This window comes from Dendrobates tinctorius, unplaced genomic scaffold (assembly GCF_039654945.1).
Source record: "Dendrobates tinctorius isolate UK_male_01 unplaced genomic scaffold, ASM3965494v1 ptg000158l, whole genome shotgun sequence".
NCBI classification, from domain to species: domain Eukaryota; kingdom Metazoa; phylum Chordata; class Amphibia; order Anura; family Dendrobatidae; genus Dendrobates; species Dendrobates tinctorius.
The window spans coordinates 332,577-357,301 of record NW_027361825.1 but is presented as its reverse complement, the minus strand read 5'-3'; the positions used below and the strand labels follow the sequence as shown (position 1 = coordinate 357,301).

General features: G+C 43.2%; 1 protein-coding gene across 2 annotated transcripts in view; it reads right to left on the bottom strand.

The window, feature by feature from the left end:
- Window positions 1-24,725, bottom strand: part of LOC141051712 (HLA class II histocompatibility antigen, DR alpha chain-like) — a 171,663-nt gene that overhangs the window by 8,601 nt on the left and 138,337 nt on the right. For both annotated transcript variants that reach the window (XM_073548696.1, XM_073548695.1), the window contains exon 4: window positions 9,927-10,080. In XM_073548696.1, coding sequence (XP_073404797.1) covers window positions 9,935-10,080 — 146 coding nt within the window. In that variant the 3' untranslated portion in view covers window positions 9,927-9,934. The remainder of the gene's footprint in view (window positions 1-9,926; window positions 10,081-24,725) is intronic.

Below are 24,725 nucleotides of genomic sequence, written 5' to 3'. Positions count from 1 at the left end.
GGATTTTGGGGATATTTCAAAAGTAAAAGAAAAGTCAAAGATACTATAGGATTTTTACAGGATGAAAATGATGAAATGGTAAGACAGGATGTTGAGAAGGCCAAACTTTTAAATTCCTATTTTGCATCTGTTTTCTCTCAAAAATTTAACATCAACTATTCTTCACTGTCCTATTAAGGGAATAGAAGAATCCAGGATATCTATAAACATAAATATAGTGAGGAAACACTTAGCTAACCTAAATGAATTCAAGTCTCCAGGTCCAGATGAATTACACTCCAGAGTACTGAAGGAGATAGCAGAAGAAATTTTTGAACCGCTCTCCATAATCTTTGAAAATTCGTGGAGAACAGGAGAAGTCCCAGAAGACTTGGAAAAGAGCAAATGTTGTTCCTATCTTCAAACAGGGGAAGAAGGCGAACCCAGGCAACTATAGGCCGGTGAGTCTGACTTCTATACCAGGAAAGATCTTTGAACAAATTATTAAACAACATGTATGTCAGTACTTGGATAAGAATGAAGTGAATAAACAGAGTCAGCATGGGTTTGTAACTAATAAGTCATGTCACACTAACTTAATTTCATTCTATGACAAAATCACTGATTGGGTGGATCAGGGAAATGCTGTAGATATAGTATATCTTGACTTCAGCAAAGCATTTGACAAAGTATCTCACAGAATCCTTATTGAAAAAATGGCTAAGTATGGAATGGACAAGGCAACTGTTAGGTGGATTCATAACTGGCTTAGTGATCGGACCCAAAGAGTGGTCGTAAATGGCTGCACATCCAGTTGGAAGAATGTCTCAAGTGGGGTACCACAGGGCTCTGTCCTGGGCCCTGTATTGTTCAACATCTTTATCAACGATTTAGATGAAGGAATTGAGGGTAAACTGATTAAATTTGCTGATGACACAAAGCTAGGAGGGATAGCTAATACTAGAGAAGAGAGAGAGAGAAGATTCAAAAAGATATAAATAAACTGGAGTAATGGGCAGCAACTAACAGAATGGTTTTTAACGCTGCTGTTATGTTCCGTCAAAAACAACCGATTTTGAACTTTAATACTTTTTAAAACATTCAAGATGCGGTTCTGTAACTTGTGGTTGATTGACTTTTCCTCATTTGAGGGGTTCTTACTATGGGTACTTTTTTTTTGTTTACTTTTTGCTCCACAATTTTTTATACACTTGTACTATTCGGTCGATAGCCTTTTATAGTGATCTCCAGCCATTTTATGAGTAAAATAAAGGAGCTATAATCTCATTTTGGACTATATATTACATCTACTACTATTTATTAATTTATTTAGGTCCTTTTGGTCCATGCAGATTTATACATACATACATTTTCTCATTACAATACTACTGATGGATTACCTTCCAGTATAGTTATGTGCTAAATATTTTTACCCTGCTGTTCATGTAAAATAGTTCAATTCAGTTCTCAACATTTGATATTGTAAATGAACATATTCTCTTTTTTTACTTGTGCTCCCTGATCTAATTTCTGTGAAATGCTGACCTGAAAGAGTACTAATAAATTCTGTCTGAAAAGTGTGTTTGCTTTACTCTGAGCTCTTATCCTAAAGGGTGGGGGGTGTTTTATTTTATCTTATCAGTAGACAATTGCCATAGTAGTCTATCCAGTTTCATTTTCAGTCCAACTGGAGAGAGCAGAGAGGACATATACAGATAACAGAGTTCTGAAGGATTAGTGTTACAGGTATGTAGCAGATAAACTATTTTTTTACTGTCAAAGTATTCAATTCTTTTGATTAGATGGTATAGTGTACAGCAGCAATTGATAGAATGAGTGCATGCTTATATGGATGGTCTTGTTTGCGACGCTCCAGCATCACGATCGCAGTGGATTTCTCAATGTGTGATGGGGCCCTAATTGTGTTTATTGTTGTAAAACTGGTAATAGTTTGTTCTCTCATTGTATTATTATTGTTTATGTATATGTTTTATGTTTTCATTCCAGAGTGTTGCCTTTTTGCATACAGTTAGATAAATATTTTTGTATGTGCAAATATGCAATATGCATAAATATTCCAATAAAGCCATGTTAAATGTTTAGACACAAAAAAAATAAAAAGTAACTTTTTCTTTCCATTTTTCATTTGTTTATAAACAACCAGGTTCACATACAATATAATACTGCAAAAATTATTCAATTAAAACACTTAAATTAGCTAAAAATCAAGACTTTATTAGGTCCGGTCAAAAATGACCGAAACATAACAAGTGTATAGTGGTAACGAACAGAATAGCAGGGTTAACAGGGAAAAATGCAAAGTACTACATCTGGGCAATAAAAATGAAAAAAGCATATACAGAATGGGAGGAATAGGGCTAAGCAACAGCACATGTGAAAAACATGGGTATAACAATAGATCACAGACTGAATATGAGTCAACAGTGTGATACAGCAGCAAAAAAGGCAAATGCAATTCTATGATGTATTAACAGAAGCATACAGTCTAGAACACGTGAAGTCATTATTGCCCTCTACTCCTCTTTGGTCAGACCTCATCTGGAATACGGTGTCCAGTTTTGGGCGCCACATTTTAAAAAAGACATCAACAAACTGGAGCAAGTTCAGAAAAGAGCGACCAGAATGGTGACCGGTCTGCAAATCCTGTCTTATGAGGAAAGGTTGCAGGATTTGGGAATGTTTAGCTTGCAAAAGAGAAGACTGAAAGGAGACTTAATAACTGTCCACAAATATCTCAAGGGCTGTCACATTGTAGAAGGATCATCTTTATTCTCATTTGCACAAGGAAAGACTAGAAGCAATGAGATGAAACTGAATGGAAGAAGACACAGATTAGATATTAGAAAAAACTTTTTGACAGTTAGAGTGATGAATGAGTGGAACAGGCTGCCACGAGAGGTGGTGAGTTCTCCTTCAGTAGAAGTCTTCAAACAGAGGCTGGACAAATATCTGTCTGGAATGATTTAGCGAATCCTGCTTTGAGCAGGGGGTTGGACCAGATGGCCCAGGAGGTTCGTTCCAACTCAACGATTCTATGATTCTAGTTTCCAGAAGCAGTATTGCTATTCATATTTCATATTGACATGCTTTCGCACTACAAATATTGACATGCTTTCGCACTACAGAGTGCAACTTTTTTTGTTTACTGTATATAGAGATGGCTGCTCCTAGTATGCGCCTGTTCACACTAGCTTGGAAGTGCCAGTCAGTCTTTTGTCTAGTGTACAATATAAGACATATATAGTGACGGTAGTGTAACATATAGTGATGTAGTGCATAGTGTTTAGTAGGGAAGTTCTGCCAGCTTTATGCTGTATGGACAGACATAGTTAATAGTTGTGACTAGCCCATAGTGGGAGAGACAAGTCCCAGTAAAAAGGACTGCTTCCTGGCTGGGATCAGATAGGGAAGTATAGCAACCACGATCAAGTCCAAAGGCAGGAGGCTGCTAAGGTGAGAATCATATTAGTAAGTCAGATTTACCATATAGTGAACATGATAAATAAAATGCAGTATTTTTATGTAAGAAGCACTTTTTCCTACAAAATTTTGGAAGAAAGTGAGGGGGCCTTATAGTCTGGATGTGCCTTATATATGTCCTCTGTGGCTGTGAGAGGAGCGGTATCGGTGGATGACCAGGTCACAGGAGGCAAGAGCCTACTGCTGCAGCTAACACTGTGTTCGCTGTAAAGAAAATCAATTTTCACTGCTCCTCACACCCATAGTCCCTCCCACCTATATGCACTGAAGCTGGTGCCGAGTGGTGGGAGTGACTATGGGTTTGGGCAGCAGTGAATATTCATTTTCTTTAATAGCAGGCACACGGTTAGCTGTAGTCGCCGGCTTACTGTAGTGGCTCAGCGAACATGTGTGTCTGCTATTAAAGAGAATGAATTTTCTCTGCTCCCCACGCCCATACGAATGAAGAGTTGTGAATACTCATTCTCTTTAATAGCGAGCACACGTGATTGCCCGACAGCTGTGACTAATAGTATACCCGCTATTAAAGAAAATGAATAGTCACTGCTCTCCATGTCCACAATCCTGAGCAGTGAATATTCCAGCAGCAGAACTCAGCATGTGGGGGCAGAACAAGACACTGCTGTGAGGGACGGTGAGTAGAATTGTTTATTTTTTTATGTGAGTGCAGCTTGATGGGGGCCATATATACCAGGATGGGGATGTGTGCAGCTTGATGGGGGGCCACATATACCAGGATGGGGATGGGGGCCATGCATACCAGGATGGGGATGTGGGTCCATGCATACCCGGATGGGGCCATATACAGGTGCATCTCACAAAATTAGAACATCATCAAAAAGTTAATTTATTTCAGTTCTTCAATACAAAAAGTGAAACTCACATATTATATACACTGTGTGCAGAAGTATTAGGCAAATGAGTATTTTGATCACATCATCCTTTTTATACATGTTGTCCTACTGCTAGCTGTATAGGCTTGAAAGCCAACTGCCAATTATGTAAATCAGGTGATTTGCAACTCTGTAATGAAGAGGGGTGTGGTCTAATGACATCAAAACCCTATATAAGGTGTGCTTAATTATTAGGCAACTTCCTTTCCTTTGGCAAAATGGGTCTGAAGAAAAATTTGACGGACTCTGAAAAGCCAAAAATTGTGAGGTGTCTTGCAGAGGGATGCAGCAGTCTTGAAATTGTCAAACTTTTGTAGCGTAATCACCGAACAATGAAGCGTTTCATGGCAAATAGCCAACAGGGTCGCAAGAAGCGTGTTGATAAAAAAAGGCGCAAAATAACTGCCCATGAATTTAGGAAAATCAAGCGTCAAGCTGCCAAGATGCCATTTGCCACTAGTTTTGCCATATTTCATAGCTGCAACGTTACTGGAGTATCAAAAAGCACAAGGTGTGCCATACTCAGGGACATGGCCAAGGTAAGGAAGGCTGGAAAACGACCACCTTTGAACAAGAAACATGAGATAAAACGTCAAGACTGGGCCAAGAAATATCTTAAGACTGATTTTTGTAAGGTTTTATGGACTGATGAAATGAGAGTGACTCTTGATGGGCCAGATGGATGGGCCCGAGGCTGGATCAGTAAAGGGCAAAGAGCTCCACTCTGACTCAGATGCCAGCAAGGTGGAGGTGGGGTACTGGTATGGGCTGGTATCATCAAAGATGAACTTGTGGGACCTTTTCGGGTTGAGGATGGAGTGAAGCTCAACTCCCAGACCTGCTGCCAGTTTCTGGAAGACACCTTTTTCAAGCAGTGGTACAGGAAGAAGTCGGTATCGTTCAAGAAAAACATGATTTTCATGCAGGACAATGCTCCATCACATGCATCCAAATACTCCACAGCGTGGCTGGCCAGTAAAGGTCTAAAAGAAGAAAAAATAATGACATGGCCCCCTTGTTCACCTGATCTGTACCCCATAGAGAACCTGTGGTCCCTCATAAAATGTGAGATCTACAATGAGAGAAAACAGTACACCTCTCGGAACATTGTCTGGCAGGCTGTGGTGGCTGCTGCACGCAATGTTGATCGTAAACAGATCAAGCAACTGACAGAATCTATGGATGGAAGACTTTTGAGTGTCATCGTAAAGAAAGGAGGCTGTATTGGTCACTGATTTTTTTTTGGGGGGTTTTGAATGTCAGAAATGTTTATTTCTAAATTTTGTGTTGCTATGTTGGTTTACCTGGTGAAAATAAACAAGTGAGGTGGGTATATATTTGGTTTTTATTAAGATGCCTAATAATTTTGCACAGTAATAGTTACCTGAAAAAACAGATATCCTCCTAAGATGGCCAAATCTAAAAAAAAACCCACTCCAACTTCCAAAAATATTAAGCTTTGATATTTGAGTCTTTTGGGTTGATTGAGAACATAGTTGTTGTTCAATAATAAATAGAATCCTCTCAAATACAACTTGCCTAATAATTCTGCATGCAGTGTAGAGTCATTACAGACAGTGATCTATTTCAAGTGTTTATTTCTGCTAATGTTGATGATTATGGCTTACAGCCAATGAAAACACAAACGTCAATATCTCAGTAAATTAGAATACTTTAAAACACCAGCTTGAAAAAATGATTTTAAAATACGAAAAGTTGGCCTACGGAAATGTGTTCAGTAAATGCACTCAATACTTGTTCAGGGCTCCTTTGGCACCAATTACTGCATCAATGCAGCATGGCATGGAGGCGATCAGTCTGTGGCACTTGTTATGAATGAGTCACCGAAGGAGGAAAAAACAAAAATACAAGCTAAGTCCAGAAAACCGGAGAGGTTGGTAGCTATCGGATTGCAGACCCCTGATCCTATTCACACAACTAACAGTAGCCGTGGGGGGTTCCTACGGTGCCCTAGACCCCTCGTTCACAGCCGGAGAACTAAATAAGCCTAAAGAAAGAAAGGGGAAATCTAAACTGCCCCAGACCAGACCCCAAAGCAATAGACAGCCCCCAACATGTATTGTCGGTGAAAAGCAGATGAAAACACAAACCCAGACAGAAAGACAGGTTGAGCAAACGATGGGGCCCAACTAACTAAATAGGAAAGGACAGAAAAGATGCTGGCTGCAATCCACAAAAATTCTGCCAACATAATGTCCAACACGTCTGAAAAAAGGCCCTGAAGTCACTAGACTTCAAAAACACTTTATCAGCACTCAGGTATATTCTGAAGACTGAGCAAAAGATCAACTTGACCAGAGACAAAAATGGAGCTCAGCCTGTACCAACAAGGGCAGGCAGAACACAAACACTAAGTAAACAGACAATATCTCATGGAAAAATAAGAGGGCAAATACTTAGCTTTCAGAAGACAGGTACTGAACTGGTTTGAGCTCAGAGCAGAAAGGATCACCAGCACCCCTGTAGGGCGTCGGCTGCCTTATATCCACTCAGTGATTCCGGGTGTCCAATCAGGCTCCACCTGTTCAGATGACAGGTTCTTCCCAACCCAATCAATTTCACTACCTCTCTTCACCAGCAGAGGGAGTTCATCAGACATCAACGGTGAAGGGGAAAATGAACTCACAACAGGCACTGCTGAGGTGCTATGGAAGCCCAGGTTGCTTTGATAGCAGCCTTCAGCTCGTCTGCATTGTTGGGTCTGGTGTCTCTCATCTTCTTCTTGACATTACCCAATAGATTCTCTATGGGGTTAAGGTCTTGCGAGTTTTCTGGGCAATCAAGCACAGTGATACCATTGTTTTTAAACCAGGAATTGGTACTTTTGGCAGTGTGGACAGGTGCCAAGTCCTGCTGGAGAATGACATTTCCATCTCCAAAAAGCTTATCGGCAGAGGGAAGCATGAAGTGCTCTACAATTTCCTGACAGACGGCTGCACTGACTTTGGTCTTGATAAAACACAGTGGACCCTCACCAGCAGATGACATGGCTCCCCCAAACCATCACTGATTGTGGAAACTTCACACTAGACCTTGGAAATCAAGGTCCCAGAGTCTGGAGGAAGAGTGGAGAGACAGACAATCTAAGCTGCTTAAGGTCCAGTGTGAAGTTTCCACAATCAGTGATGGTTTGGGGAGCCATGTCATCTGCTGGTATAGATACACTGTGTTTTATCAAGACCAAAGTCAGTGCAGCCGTCTATCAGGAAATTGTAGAGCACTTCATGCTTCCCTCTGCCGATAAGCTTTTTGGAGATGGAAATGTCATTCTCTAGCAGGACTTGGCACCTGTCCTTACTGCCTTAGTACCAATACCTGGTTTAAAAACAATGGTATCACTGTGATTGCCCAGAAAACTCGCAAGACCTTAACCCCATAGAGAATCTACTGGGTAATGTCAAGAAGAAGATGACAGACACCAGACCCAAAAATGCAGACGAGCTGAAGGCTGCTATCAAAGCAACCTGGGCTTCCATAGCACCTCAGCAGTGCCACAGACTGATCGCCTACATGCCACGGCGCATTGATGCAGTAATTGATGCCAAATGAGCCCTGACCAAGTACTGAGTGCATTTACTGAACATACATTTCAGTAGGCCAACATTCGGATTTTAAAATCATTTTTTCAAGCTGGTGTTATAAAGTATTCTAATTTACTGAGATAATGACGTTTGAGTTTTCATTGGTTCTAAGCCATAATCATCAACATTAACAGAAATAACAGAAATAAACACTTGAAATGCATCACTCTGTTTGTAATAACTCTATATAACATATGAGTTTCACTTTTTGTATTGAAGAACTGAAATAAATTAACTTTTTGATGATATTCTAATTTTGTCAGATGCACCTGTATACCAGGATGGGGGCTATTACCCCAATAACAGTGTCAGCAGTAGATCCCCCATAACAGTGTGTCATGACTACATTTTTTGCTTCAATTTTTTTCTATTTTCCTCCTCTAAAACCTAGGTGTGTACATTTTATTCATGTTATTCAGCTTGGAGAAAAAAAAATTAAAGATGGCACACCCTGCGCCTGCGCAGTAGCTGATATTGGTGTCTAGCTGATCCAGGCGCGGTGGGCACCATTTTCAAATTGATTTTTTTTTCTCCAAGCTGAATAACATGAATATAAGGTATTATTGGCACCACTAAATATGCGATTATGCTGCAGTGCAGGTGCCATGTCCAGCACCTGCCAGCAGAAGGTTTCTTTTTTTAAAGTATATACAGCTATTCATTATGAAAACTAGGGGGCAAGTCACTGAGGGATCAGTGACCTGTCAGCAGTCTGCATTATGAATATCTAATCAGAGCACCACATTCAGACCCCCCCTTCAGACCCGCCTTAGGGCACGATTATATCATTAACTAAAATGTGAAAATAAAGATTAAAGAACAACCATAGGACGGATTTCATCACCAGGTATCATTGTAAGGCTGGGGTCACACTTGCGAGAAACTCGCACGAGTCTCGCATCTCAATCTGCTGCCGGCACTCGGGACCGGATTGTGCGGCTGCATGTATTTCTATGCAGCGGAGCGCTCCGGTCCTGAGTGCCGGCAGCAGTGCCGGGTATTGAGATGTAAGACTTGTGCGAGTTTCTCGCAAGTGTGACCCCGGCCTAATCAGTATAATGTCACCGACCTAACACTGTGTTAGGATTTGCGGATCACACCAAATGTAAATTTAGAGAAGGTGCGATCGCAACCCGGGGCCTACCGTGCGGCGATGGAGAAACCGCAGCTAGAGAACAATGGCGGAGCGTAAAGGCGAGTAAGCACCGGAAACACACCGAGTTAAACATCACTTGGTGTGAACAGAGTGCAAGGTGCCTGACTTTGTTACTCCACAGAGCAGTACGAAAATTGAGAGCACTCTAAACTATGTCCTGTTAGACGTCATAGTAGCATAGTTGAACTAACGCTAGTGGGGTCACTATAACTCACCCCCTACTACGCTAGTGATTGAACTTGCTCTGACACACGGTGGCTTTTGAGCCTACGCCTAATGACGCCCGATGCGGACCCTACACTGCCTGTCTAAAAACACAGTGCACCGGCGTGTGCCTCTGAAAGCCTTTTATACACTAGGCTCATATCTGGACAGACAGGACCTTGCCTGTGGACCAATCTGGAGGTGCCACATCACCAGAGCAGCTGACGTCCGAGCACCAATGAGAAGGCGCCACATCATGGACATGCTCAGTAGGGTAAAATTTGTACTTAGGCTCCAGAGCATAACGATGCACGTGTACACCAGTAGTGTCCATAGGCCTAGCTGGAGAGCCAGCAGTAGCTACACATACAGCAGGAGCCTGGGCAAGGCACTGGGACAAGAGTCTGTGCTGAGCAGGCATCCCAGTGGTCAAGCCTGAATGGGAGACAACTGCACCAGACAAGGCTTGGAATCTATCCCATGCAGAGGGAGAATCCTAGAGCCTAACACACTGTCTGCAGGTTACTGTGCACAATCCTGCTGACAGGTTCCCTTTATTAATTCCATTGTTTGCTTGAAGCTGTACTGTACCTGCAGAGTTAGTGGCCTCTTCGCTGATTCATATTCCTCATTCCTTTAAATATCAGTATAATGCCGACCACAATCCCAATTATTCCAAAAGCAAGTCCTAGGCCGCATACAGCATTTTCAGATGCCTCCGAAAAATGCTTGGGAACCTCAGGAGCTAGGAGAAATTAAAGAATCATACAAAGATTAGAGAAAGAACAAAGTTTTCCATATTGCACCGTCCATTGTTTTCTCTATACTATTATATGTGTTAACATAGCTAGAAAATGCCTCGCTGTACAATACTCCATCACAATATTATTAATAAATCTGTGTCTGATGAGGGCCAGCACCACTGAGCTTTTACTCTTTGTCACTTGAAATAGAAGTTAAAATTGCTTCACAAATGTTGCATCACAAATATAGCAACAGTATTACCTTCCAATAATAATCTATATATACAAAATTGAATGTATGTACTGTATGTGTGTGTGTATCAGCAACCAATCACGAAGCATCTTTCATTTTACCAGAGCTGTTTAAAAGAAGCTGAGCTGTGATTGGTTGCTATGAGCAACAGTTTTCCTTGCAACCAATCACTAAGCATCTTTAATTTCACCAAAGCTATTTACAAGAAGCTGAACTGTGATTGGTTTCTATGAGCAACAGTTTTCTCACTCCACGACAACACCTCAGCAGACATTGACCGGGTTTGAGAAATCTAGCATCCCCGGAAACATAAGCTCCCAGCCATTGTCTGCCCCCCAGAAAGGAGCAGAGAGCACATGACAGAAATGAATCCCCCCTCCCTGCCCATATACCCATCACACATCCCCCATCCAATAGGCACATCTTCCCTCTTAAAGGGATCTCCGGTATGGAACTTAGGGCAAATCCCTCAGCGCTGATTCTGACCCCAGGCTTCTATTAAAGGGATCATTGGTATGGAAGTCAGGGCAAATCCATCCAGTGCTTTGGTTTGACCCCAGGCCTCTCTTAAAGGGATCCCCAGTATGGAAGTTAGGACCATTCCACTCAGCGCTGTGGTTCTGACCTCAGGGTCTCTTAAAGGGAACATTGGTATGGAAGTTAGGGCAATTCCACTAAGCGCTCTGGTTCTGACACCAGGCCTCTCTTAAAGGGATCATTGGTATGGAAGTTAGTGCAATTCCACTAAGCACTCTGGTTCTGACCCCAGGGATCTCCGATATGGAAGTTAGGGTAAATCCCTCAGCGCTCTGATTCTCACCCCAGGCTTCTATTAAAGGGATCATTCATTGGTATGCAAGTCAGGGCAAATCCACTCAGCACTCTGGTTCTGACAAGAGGTGGAATATTAGGGGTAGTAGTCCGGTGGCTCTGGCTGACGGGATGATGTGGGATATTAGGGGGAGTAGTCCGGTGGCTCTGGCTGATGGGATGATGTGGGATATTAGGGGTAGTAGTCCGGTGGCTATGGCTGACAGGATGATGTGGGATATTAGGGGTAGTAGTCCGGTGGCTTTGACGAGATGATGTGGGATATTAGTAGTCCGGTGGCTCTGGCTGACGGGACGATATGGGATATTAGGGGTAGTAGTCCGGTAGCTCTGGCTGATGGGATGATGTGGGATATTAGAGTGAATGTGGCTATACGGAGTGGGCGGGACTCTACACTCAGCTTTATAAATATAGATATAATCATTATAATTTGCTATAACTAACCATAGTTAGTTACTATGCCCGGGCAGCGCCGGGCTCTGCAGCATATTTACAGTACATACTTACAGTTACAGTATATTTATGATCAGACATGATAGATCATGTGAGTATAAGAAACACTGTGTAATATCTGATATCTGCCTTGATACATTTTTTTCTACATGATGTTCTCTGTGGTTTTCCCTATGTATAGCACTGAATGAACATATTAAAGAGGGCATATGGCGCTAAAAACAATGATGGGTATATGGGCATGGGACTATGGGATGGAGAATATGTATGATGGGTATATGGGCATGGGACTATGGGATGGAGGATGTGTGATGGGTATATGGGCACTCGACTATGGGATGGAGGATATGTATGATGGGCATATGGGCATGGGACTATGGGATGGAGAATATGTATGATGGGTATATGGGCACGGGACTATGGGATGGACGATATGTATGATGGGTATATGGGCACGGGACTATGGGATGGAGGATGTGTGATGGGTATATGGGCACGGGACTATGGGATGGAGGATATGTATGATGGGTATATGGGCACTCGAATATGGGATGGCGAATATGTATGATGGGTATATGGGCATGGGACTATGGTATGGAGGATGTGTGATGGGTATATGGGCATGGGACTATGGGATGGAGAATGTGTGATGGGTATATGGCACTCGACTATGGGATGGAGGATATGTATGATGGGTATATGGGCACGGGCCTATGGGATGGAGGATGTGTGATGGGTATATGGGCACGGGACTATGGGATGGAGGATAATTATAATTTGTTATAACTAACCACAGTTAGTTACTATGCCCGGGCAGCGCCGGGCTCTTCAGCTAGGGTATATGGGCACTCGACTATGGGATGGAGGATATGTATGACGGGTATATGGGCACGGGCCTATGGGATGGCAGATATGTATGATGGGTATATGGGTACGGGACTATGGGATGGAGGATATGTATGATGGGTATATGGGCATGGGACTATGAGATGAAGGATGTGTGATGGGTATATGGGCATGGGACTATGGGATGGAGAATATGTAAGATGGGTATATGGGCACGGGCCTATGGGATGGTGGATATGTATGATGGGTATATGGGCACGGGACTATGGGATGGAGGATAATTATAATTTGCTATAACTAACCACAGTTAGTTACTATGCCGGGGCAGCGCCGGGCTCTTCAGCTAGGGTATATGGGCACTCGACTATGGGATGGAGGATATGTATGACGGGTATATGGGCACGGGCCTATGGGATGGCGGATATGTATGATGGGTATATGGGCACGGGACTATGGGATGGAGGATATGTATGATGGGTATATGGGCATGGGACTATGAGATGAAGGATGTGTGATGGGTATATGGGTATGGGACTATGGGATGGAGAATATGTATGATGGGTATATGGGCACGGGACTATGGGTTGGAGGATAATTATAATTTGTTATAACTAACCACAGTTAGTTACTATGCCCGGGCAGCGCTGGGCTCTTCAGCTAGTTACTTATATTTGGCCATTGTTGAAGTGGTGTATGTAAAGATAGGGCTGGAACGAGTGCAGCTAGTGGAGGACTGGACATGACAGGGGTTTTAATGTAGGAGTCCTGGAAGGGGTAACTGAAATTGGGTCACCCTCCCAGGGCTGTGGGGTACTCGGTACCGGGCCGGTGTCAGGGGGATGTGCTGCGGTGGCGGTGACCCAGTCAGTGGCCCTGGGCGCCCAATAAAAATGGCGGGGTTTAAGTTATAGTTTATAGGAATAGTTCGTGACGCCACCCGTGGTGTTTGGCAAGTATGGTGTTAGGCCAACGCTGCGTGCATGATCCGCTGGGACTGATGGTGTGTGCAGCATAGATGGTAAAGCTCCCCACAGGTGGAGCTGGAGTCCCAGGGCAGTGTAGGCGCAGGTGCCCAGATGTAGCAGGGCTGAGTATGTCGGCGCGGAATGAATGGAGGACACCAGAGGTTGTAGTTCCAAGGCTTTACTCTCAGTCCGTAGTGCACCCCTGCACCTGCCTCCGTACCGTGTCCTCCGGGGCTGAGACTCGGCGAACCTCCAGGCAAGATAGGACCCTCCCGCCAACACTCCGCCAACATGTACCTTTCTGAATGACTCCTCCAATGCGCCTTTTAGGGCGAAGCACTCCAGTCCTTAGTTACCCTGGAATGCCTCTCTCTAAGTGTTACTAGTCTCTACTTGTATGACAGACAGCTGTAGCCTGCTTCGGGGACCTCCTGGATCCCGGCTCTCTATTCAGTTGCTGTTGTGTCCCAAGTCTTTGATGGGAGTAGTGCATTTACAGCCAACTACTCCACCTGTGTCTGCTGCAGAACCATAAGTGTCCATACAACCTCGGGAACCGGGTCCCGGCCTTGCGTTGAGAACCTATAGGCAGGGTACTCTCTCAACCCACAACGCCTCTCTGTTCTCTTCTCCTTCGTTCCGTGCTTATCCTTCTTTCCTATGGAAACTGCAGGTTCAGGTCTACGTCTCTTCTCCTTCCCTTTCTTTCCCGTGCCAGCTGGCTCAGGTCACTGAGGCAGATGCAGCACTCCTTCTGCTATTCCTTTCTATGGGAGATCTTTCCACTAATACCAGTCCTCAGCCTCTCCTGACTGACTGTCTTCCGCCGCCTCTCTCCCGTTGGACTGACCTTCTGTCAGCCTGCTCTCCCCTCACTCTCTTGGGAGACTGACCTAATCACTCTCCCCTCAATCCTACACTTACCCTTCTTTTATACTAACTCCACCCACCTCCCAGCACATCTCGTGTTACGAAGCAGGGTTCCACGAAAGGTGCTCTGCTACACCGAGCCTAAAGCTGCAATGTGGTCCTACTGAACTATCCTGTGTGTGGGATGCAGGTGTTGGAGCGTGGCAAAGAGTTCCCACCTTACCTGGATGGTGGGGCACTACACCTTAGGAGAAGGTGCAGTACCTCTGTGGCGAACGAGCCTCAGGGGCGCCACAATAGTTTTGCAGGTAGGCTTGTAGAGACTGAAAAGGGGGATGTGGGTAAAAGGAGAGGTCACACTGAGGGCATTAGCTTATGATTGGACAAAAGTTATATGCGGAGGGGTATCTTAGGGTAACTCATAAGAAGAGGATTATGGACCAACCACTTCTATCCAGGACCAGTGAACATCCCCCAGGACCATCTTCCTAGGACCGAATATCAACACCATGGATCCAGACTTGATGTCTTCCTTTTATCTAATCTAATAGGAACTTTGACTGGAATACACCTAAAATATATAAAATCTTAGCGAGCACCATCATTTTAAAAATATTGATCCTGGCTATCCATGACGCTGGAATAGATTGAAATTCATCTAATTCTAACTTGGTCTTTTTCAGGAGGTTGGAGAAGTTTCTTTTGTAAGAACTATACCTAAATATGGAATCCCTTCGTCTACCCATTGAAAAGTGTATTTACATTCCAATAATCCTCGAGTCATGGACGGAACCAAAACAGGAAAAACTAATGATTTAGTGGCATTAAGTTTATAGTACGATACTTTAGAGAATTCCTCTAACGTGGTGACAATGGCAAGAAAGGATGATTCTATATCGGTGCACGAGATAATTACATCATCCGCGTACAGTCCAATTTTGTGAATTACCAGTACAACTTTAATGCCCACTATATTCGGAGAAGCACGTACTTTTTCTGCTCATGGCTCCATGCACAGAGTGCAGATGATGGCAGACAAGGGGCAGCCCTGACGTGCTCCGTTACTTATTGCAAGTGAGTTTGACAAAAATCCCGACGACAATACCCTAGCATTGTGGTTGGAATACATGACACAGATCGCTGACAATATGGGGCCCACCAAGCCAAACTTCGTCAAAACACTCCTAAGATATCCCCAGTGCACCCTGTCAAAGGCTTTTTCAGCATCCAAAGAGGAATGCACTGGGGAGTCCACAGAGCTCTGTCACTTTGATTAAGTTAACCATTCTGCGTGTCCCATCTTTTGTTTCTCGACCTACCACAAAACCAACCTGATCTGGGGAAATTAATGTGGGAATAATGTGATGTAATCTTAAATCTAATATTTTAGAGAAAATTTTTACATCGCAATTCAGAAGTGCAATAGGCCTAAAGTTGCTAGGACACGTTCGAGATTTCCCTGGTTTTGGCAGAATAGAGATCGTAGCTTCTAAGATAGTTTTAGATGTAGACTCCTTATCCTGCCATAATGTATACAAACGTAGAAGAAAAGGGGTTAGAATCTTCTGGAACTGACCGTAGTACTCATTTGGTAACCCATCCGGACCTGGGGCCTTATGACCCTTGGTGCACCTAATGGTGGTCCTAATTTACTCTTTAGTAAAGGGCACGTTAAGGAAATTCAATTGTTCCTGGGAAACCTTTGGTAAGTTAATGCTTTGCAAGTTCTGATCAATGGCCAATGGAGAGGGCTGGGGCGTATCAGGATCTTCCCCTAAATTATAAAGTTGAGAATAATATCTAGCAAACTCATTGACAATCTCCATTGGGTTTCTGATATGTTTCCCCTGGGGGTCCACCAAATGACCAATCCTGGATCTAACCTCTACGATGAATTTTGATTTAAGCTTTTTAAGGTTATGTTCATACACCGACAGGAGATTCTCTCTCAATTTAAATCTAATATTGTAAATCTCTTCTTACAAAGCCTGAGATGGGGATGATTGTACCATGTTTTCCTATAAAAAACAAAAATCGCTGTGCACATGCTGCTGAAAATTCGGGCGGAAATGCAGAGGTTAATTTTCCGCATCATGTCAATTTTTTGTGCGGATTCCGCAGCGTTTTTACACCCATTCCATTATAAGAATCCGCAGGTGTAAAAACGCAAGCCCAAATCCGCACAAAATCCGCAGTAATCCGCGGGTCTTTTTACCTGCAGATTCCGCGCGGAATAATCCGCAACGTGTGCACATACCCTTATAGTCCACTAGAAAGAAATCTATCCTACGATAAGTCCGATGACGGAAGAAATAGAAAGTATAATCCTTTTCATCAGCATGGGAATATATCCAAAAATCATGGAGATGGTATTCATTTATTAATGATTTCAACGCCCTCTGGACTCGGACTGTCCTATTGGAAAAATCTGCAACTCTGTCCACTGGAATATTAAAGTCCCCACATATGATTCTCTCACCCTTGGCTAATTCAGATGTTTTCTGGAAAACATTACGGATGAAGGGGTAATGTGCTTCATTTGGGGCATATAATACTACCAGAGTGTATACTTTTCCAATTAAGGAGCAAATTAATATAAAAAATCTGGCCGCCAGGTGTGCATGCATATGGAGATTTTTAACCCCTTTCTGACATCGGACGTACTATCCCGTCCACAGTACCCGGGCCCGAATGACCGGGGATGGGATAGTACATCACCGCGATCAGCAGCTCTCACGGGGGGAGCGCCGCTGATCGCGGCCGGGTGTCAGCTGATTATCACAGCTGACACCCGGCACTATGTGCCAGGGGCGGTCACGGACCACTCCCGCCACATTAACTCCCGGCACACTGCGATCAAACATGTTCGCAGTGTACCGGGGGCACAGGGAAGAATCACGCAGGGAGGGGGCTCCCTGCATGCTTCACTGAGACCCTCGGAGCAGCGCTTTCGGGATCCTGCAGGGAGGCGACTCTCAGCAGGCACTGAGAAAGCCTGCAATATTCCCTAATAAATTCTTTTTTTTTTTTTTAAATAAAAAAAACAATAAAAGTACACATATTTAGTATTGCCGCGTCCGTAACAACCTGCCCTATAAAACTTTGTCACTAGTTAACCCCTTTAGTGAACACCTTAAAAAAAAAATGAAAAACAAAGCAAAAAACAATGATTTATCATCACACCGCCGAACAAAAGTTCAATAACGCGCAATCAAAAAGACGGATATAAATAATCACGGTACCGCTGAAAACGTCATCTTGTCCCGCAAAAAACGAGCAGCCATACAGTGTCATTAGCGAAAAAATAAAAAAGTTATAGCTCGCAGAATAAAGCGATGCAAAAATAATTATTTTTTATATAAAATTGTTTTGATTGTATAAAAGCGCCAAAACATAAAAAATTATATAAATGAGGTATCGCTGTAATCGTACTGAACCGAAGAATAAAACTGCTTTTATCAATTTTACCACATGCAGAAGGGTATAAACGCCCACCCCCCAAAAAGAAATTCATAAAATGCTGTTTTTGTTCATTCTGCGTCCCAAAAATGGGAATAAAAAGTGATCAAAAAATGTCACATGCCCGAAAATGGTACCAATAGAAACGACAAAAAATAAGACCTCACATGACTCTGTGGGCTAGAGTTAGGGCTGAGATTAGGGTTAGGGGTGTGTTGGGGTTAGGATTGGAGTTAGAATTGAGGGGTTTCCACTGTTTAAGCACATCAGGGGCTCTCCAAACACAACATGGCGTTTGATCTCAATTCCAGACAATTCTGCGTTGAAAAAGTCAAACGGTGCTCCTTCCCTTCCAAGCTCTGCCATGAGCACAAACAGTGGTATACCCCCACATAAATACTCAGTTTCTTCCTGAAAATGATTGCAAACACAAATTCTTTGGTATTATCTTCATTTAATTTGTCTTAAATGAAAAAACACAAAAAGAATTGTCCTAAAGCCAAATTGGATATAATTCCACACCAAACATAAGAAAGAGGGTGGCAAAAGTATTGGCACTGTTCGAAAAATCATGTGATGCTTCTCTAATTTGTGTAATTAACAGCATCTGTAACTTACCTGTGGCACCTAACAGGTGTTGGCAATAACTAAATCACACTTGCAGCCAGTTGACATGGATTAAAGTTGACTCAACCTCTGTCCTGTGTCCTTGTGTGTACCACATTGAGCATGGAGAAAAGAAAGAAGACCAAAGAACTGTCTGAGGACTTGAGAAACCAAAGAGTGAGGAAGCATGAGCAATCTCAAGGCTACAAGTCCATCTCCAAAGACCAGAATGTTCCTGTGTCTACCGTGCGCAGTGTCATCAAGAAGTTTAAAGCCCATGGCACTGTGGCTAACCTCCCTATATGTGGACGGAAAAGAAAAATTGACAAGAGATTTCAACGCAAGCTTGTGCGGATGTTGGATAAAGAACCTCGACTAACATCCAAACAAGCTCAAGCTGCCCTGCAGTCCAAGGGTACAACAGTGTCAACCCGTACTATCCGTCGGCGTCTGAATGAAAAGAGACTGTATGGTAGGAGACCAAGGAAGACCCCACTTCTTACCCCGAGACATATAAAAGCCAGGCTGGAGTTTGCCAAAACTTACCTGAAAAAGCCTAAAACGTTTTGGAAGACTGTTCTCTGGTCAGATGAGACAAAAGTAGAGCTTTTTGGGCAAAGGCATCAACATAGAGTTTACAGGAGAAAAAAAGAGGCATTCAAAGAAAAGAATACGGTCCCTACAGTCAAACATGGCGGAGGTTCCCTGATGTTTTGGGGTTGCTTTGCTGCCTCTGGCACTGGACTGCTTGACTGTGTGGATGGCATTATGAAGTCAGAAGACTACCAACAAATTTTGCAGCATAATGTAGGGCCCAGTGTGAGAAAGCTGGGCCTCCCTCAGAGGTCATGGGTCTTCCAGCAGGACAATGACCCAAAACAAACTTCAAAAAGCACTAGAAAATGGTTTGAGAGAAAGCACTGGAGACTTCTAAGGTGGCCAGCAATGAGTCCAGACCTGAATCCCATAGAACACCTGTGGAGAGATCTAAAAATGGCAGTTTGGAGAAGGCACCCTTCAAATATCAGGGACCTGGAGCAGTTTGCCAAAGAAGAATGGTCTAAAATTCCAGCAGAGCATTGTAAGAAACTCACTGATGGTTACTGGAAGTGGTTGGTCGCAGTTATTTTGGCGAAAGGTTGTGCAACCAAGTATTAGGCTGAGGGTGCCAATACTTTCGTCTGGCCCATTTTTGGAGTTCTGTGTGAAATGATCAATGTTTTGCGTTTTGCTTCATTCTCTTTTGTGTTTTTTCATTTAAGACAAATTAAATGAAGATAATAATACCAAAGAATTTGTGTTTGCAATCATTTTCAGGAAGAAACTGAGTATTATCTGACAGAATTGCAGGGGTGTCAATACTTTTGGCCACAACTGTATGGGGTATCCGCATACTCAGGACAAATTGCACAAAAACTTCTGGGGTCCAATTTGTCCTGTTCCCCTTGGGAAAATAAAAAGTTGGGGGCAAAAATATCATTTTTGTGGAAAGAAATATGATTTTTTCTTTCTTTTTATAATCTTTGCATTATAAACTTCTGTGAAGCACTTGGGGGTTCAAAATGCTCACCACACATCTAGATAAGTTCCTTGGGGGGGGTCTAGTTTCCAAAATGGTGTCATTTGTGGCGGATTTTCCACTGTTTAGGCACATCAGTAGCTCTCCAAATGTGATATGGCGTCAAGCCAATTCTGCTTTGAAAAAGTCAAACGGCGCTCATTCCCTTCTGAGCTCTGCCATGCGCCCAAACAGTGGTTTACCCCCACATATGGGGTATCAGTGTACTCAGGACAAATTGCACAATAACGTTTGGGGTCCTGTTTCCCTTGAGAAAATAAAAATTGGGGGTGAAAAGATCATTTTTGTGGAAAAAATATCATTCTTTAATTGTATGTTATAAACTTCTGTGAAGCTCTTGGGGGTTCAAATTTCTCACCACATATCTAAATAAGTTCCTTGGGGGTCTACTTTCCAAAATTGGGTCAATTGTGGGGGGTTTGCACTGTTAAGGCACATCAGGGGCTCTCCAAATGTCACATGGCGTCCTGTTATGAATGAGTCACCGTAGGAGGCAAAAACAGAAATACTAGCTAAGTCCAGAAAACCAGAGAAGTTGGCAGCTATCGGATTGCAGACCCCTGAACTTATCAACAACAACAACTAGCAGTAGCCGTGGGGGGTTCCTACGGTGCCCTAGACCCCTCGATCACAGCCGGAGAACTAAATAGCCTAAAGACAGAAAGGGAAATCTAAACTGCCCCAGAGCAGACCCCAAAGCAATAGGCAGCCCCCAACATATAATGACGGTGAAGCAAGATGAAAAAGCACTCACACAGATAGAAAGATAGGTTGAGCAAATGATGGGGCCCAAGCTAACTAAATAGGACAGGATAGAAAAGCTGCTGTCTGCAATCCGCCAAAACCCTATCAAAACAAGAGCCAAACAGGCTGATAGGGAAAAAAGCCCTGAAGACGCTAGGCTTCAAAAAGACTATATCAGTACTCAGGTATTTTCTGAAGACAGAGCAAAAAGGAATTCAGCTCACCCCGGCAGGGAATGGCAGAAATCCAGAAAAACAAGGCAAAACAAAACCAAAACACAAATGCAAAAAGCAGAGCAGAAAACTTAGCTTTTGAGGAGCAGGAATCAGACTGGTCTCCTAGAATCCCTCAGAGAGATCACCAGCAAGGCAGAAGGGCGTCGGCTGCCTTATATCCAGTCAGCAATTCCCGTCACCCAGTCATCATCATCCAGCTCAGGTGCTTGGTAATCAGCCTCACTACCTTCCTTCACCAGAAGAGGGAGTTCATCAGACCTCAATGGTGAAGGGGAAAATGAACTCACAACAGTACCTCCCCCTTGAGGAGGGGTCACCAAACCCTCATCCACGCCACCAGGGCGATCAGGGTGAGCCCGATGAAATGCACGCACCAATCTTTTGGCATGAATATCAGAGGCAGAGACCCAGGAATTATCCTCCTGACCATAACCCTTCCACTTAACCAAATACTGGAGTATCTGTCTAGCCACACGGGAATCCAGTATCTTCTCTACCTCATATTCCATGTTACCTTCAACCAATACAGGGTCCGGAGGTGCCACCCCAGGAACTACTGGTTCAACAAACCTCTTCAACAAGGACTTATGAAACACATTATGGATTTTAAATGTGACAGGAAGAGCCAAACGAAAAGAGACCGGATTAATAATCTCCAAAATCTTGTAAGGTCCAATAAATCTAGGCTTAAACTTAGGAGAAGCCACCTTCATAGCGATATTTTTTGATGATAGCCAAACCATATCACCAACCTTAAACTGGGGACCAATGGTCCTATGTCGGTTGGAAAACCGCTGGGCCTTTTCCTGGGAGAGAGATAACTTATCCACCTCTTGGTCCCAGATCTGGTGCATTCTCTCCACCACAGTGTCAACACCTGGGCAGGCAGAAGGCTCCACCTGCCCTGAAGAAAATCGAGGATGAAACCCAAAGTTACAAAAAAAAGGTGACATCAAAGTGGCAGAACTAGCTCTATTATTTAAAGCAAATTCGGCCAAGGGCAAAAATGAAACCCAATCATCCTGATCAGCGGAAATAAAACATCTCAAATACGACTCCAAGGTCTGGTTTGTTCTCTCCGTCTGTCCATTGGTCTGAGGGTGAAAAGCAGAGGAGAAGGACAACTGAATTCCCAGCTTGAACAGAAAGTCCTCCAAAATCTAGACACAAACTGAACCTCTCTGTCAGATACAATGTTCTCAGGAATCCCGTGCAAGCGAACCACCTGTTGCAAAAACAGGGGCACCAACTCAGAGGAAGATGGCAACTTAGGGAGTGGTACAAGATGAACCATCTTAGAGAATCTATCACAAATCACCCAAATAACAGTCATTCTCTGAGAGACAGGCATATCAGAGATGAAATCCATTGAAATATGGGTCCATGGCCTCCTGGGGACTGGCAAAGGCATCAACAACCCACTAGAGCGAGAACAAGGTTTAGACCGGGAGCAAGTCCCACAGGACTGCACAAAATTCCTGACATCACGAGACAAGGCGGGCCACCAAAAAGACCTACTCACCAGATCTCTAGTACCAAAAATACCTGGATGACCAGCCAATGCAGAGCAATGAACTTCAGACATCACTCTCTTCTTCCACTGGTCAGGAACATACAACTTTCCACTGGGACAACGCTCAGGTTTGTCCTCCTGGAACTCTTCCAGAGCACGTCTCAAATCGGGCGAGATGGCAGAAAGAACTACCCCTTCGCCTAAGATGGTAGCAGGCTTGGTCACCACAGGAGAATCTGCAAAGAAGCTCCTAGCGAGAGCGTCAGCCTTGACATTCTTAGTGCCAGGAAGAAAAGAGACCACAAAATCAAAACGTGTAAAAAACAAGGCCCACCTACCCTGTCTAGGGTTCAAGCGTTTGGCCGACTACAGGTAAATCAAATTCTTGTGGTCAGTGAGGACCACGACTTGATGTTTAGCTCCCGCCAACCAATGTCTCCACTCCTCAAATGCCATTTCATGGCTAACAGTTCCCGATTCCCCACATCATAGTTACGTTCAGATGGAGAGAACTTTCGGGAAAAGAAAGCACATAAATTTCCGATAAAAATTAGCAAAACCCAAAAACTTCTGGAGGGCCTTCAAAGAAGTGGGCTGAACCCAATCATAAATGGCCTGTACCTTGGCCGGGTCCATTTCAATAGTTGACGGAGACAAAATAATTCCCAAAAATGAAATCCTCTGTACCCCAAAAAGGCATTTCGATCCTTTGACATACAGGGAATTCTCCCTCAAGATCCAGAACACTGTCCGAACATGTTCCACATGAGAATCCCAATCCTTGGAGAAGATCAAAATATCATCCAGATAGATAATCAAAAATTTATCCACAAAGTCTTGGAAAATGTCGTTCATGAAGCACTGGAAGACAGAAGGGGCATTAGTGAGCCCAAAAGGCATCACCAGGTACTCAAAATGTCCCTTCGGAGTATTAAACGCCGTCTTCCATTCATCCCCATGCTTAATGCGGATAAGATTATACGCCCCCCTGAGGTCAAGCTTGGTAACCCAGCAAGCACCTTTAACTCTGGAGAATAGATCCGAAATCAGGGGTAACGGATACTGATATTTAATAGTAATTTTGTTGAGGGCACAATAATCAATACAAGGCCTTAATGAACCATCCTTTTTGGCCACGAAAAAAAACCCAGCACCTAAGGGTGAAGAGGATGGTCTAATATGACCCTTCTCCAACGCCTCCTTAATATAGGATTGCATAGACTCGTGCACGGGTACAGATAAATTGAAGAGCCGACCCTTGGGAAATGCTTATAGACTCCATCCACTGCCGTCATTGAGGTCGATGACGGAAAACAAATTCCATCCATAAAGTACCGTAATAAGAATCTCACCCACCAAACACCCAACATGGATTTAACACATCCCTGATTAAGTATCTGTGAAACGTGCATTGGGTGTTTGGTGTGCGAGCCTCTTATTATCTTATGGATGGAATTTGTTTCATTTACTTCTTCTGATGCTATTTTTGAGATTTCCATTTTCGACTACTTCAATCTTAATTATTGTATTGATTTGTGAATAGTACTTAATATTAACCTCTATATACAGTATTTATCATAATTTCATCAATGGATATGCCTATATTTATTAATAGATTGGTGCATTTTTACTGTTGGGGTTCCCTCATTGTCTCACCCACCAATTTGTACTTTTGTTGGAAATTTACTTACGGTACATCTTTTTAATAATTGTTTTTTTTCAACCAATTATTGTTATGATTTCAGTCCTGGCACAAACTTTTGTTTCAGCTTTTTTATTCTGATCTGATAACTCTACATTTCCCCACAACACTTGCTTCTCCTCAGTGCTGCAGACTCTTCCCCCTCATTTGTGCTCCTGACTAGTTATCATCAAGCTAATTTAAGTGTAGAATTCATGTTATGTTTCTGTGCACTGTCTGCTCCCGAATCCCGTATATCTGTAGCTTTGATCACTTCTGGTAACCCCTTAAATGCAGCTCTAAATCTCTGAATTTATAGCAGATGTGTTACATAGGATGAAAAAAGACCTAGGTCCATCAAGTTCAACCTGTCTCCGCCAACCACACACTTTGTCACTAAATTACTGTATATATAATCCCAATGCTATTTGTGCTGAGGAAATCATCCACCCTTGTATAAAAACTGTTATAGAGTCGGTCATTACTACCTCTTGTGGTCGTCATTCCACAGTCTGACTGCTCTATCTGTAAAGAACCCTTTCCTGTTTACCTGCTGGAATCGTTTTTTCTCCAGACGTAATGAGTGTTTTCCTTTGACTTCTATTTTCTAA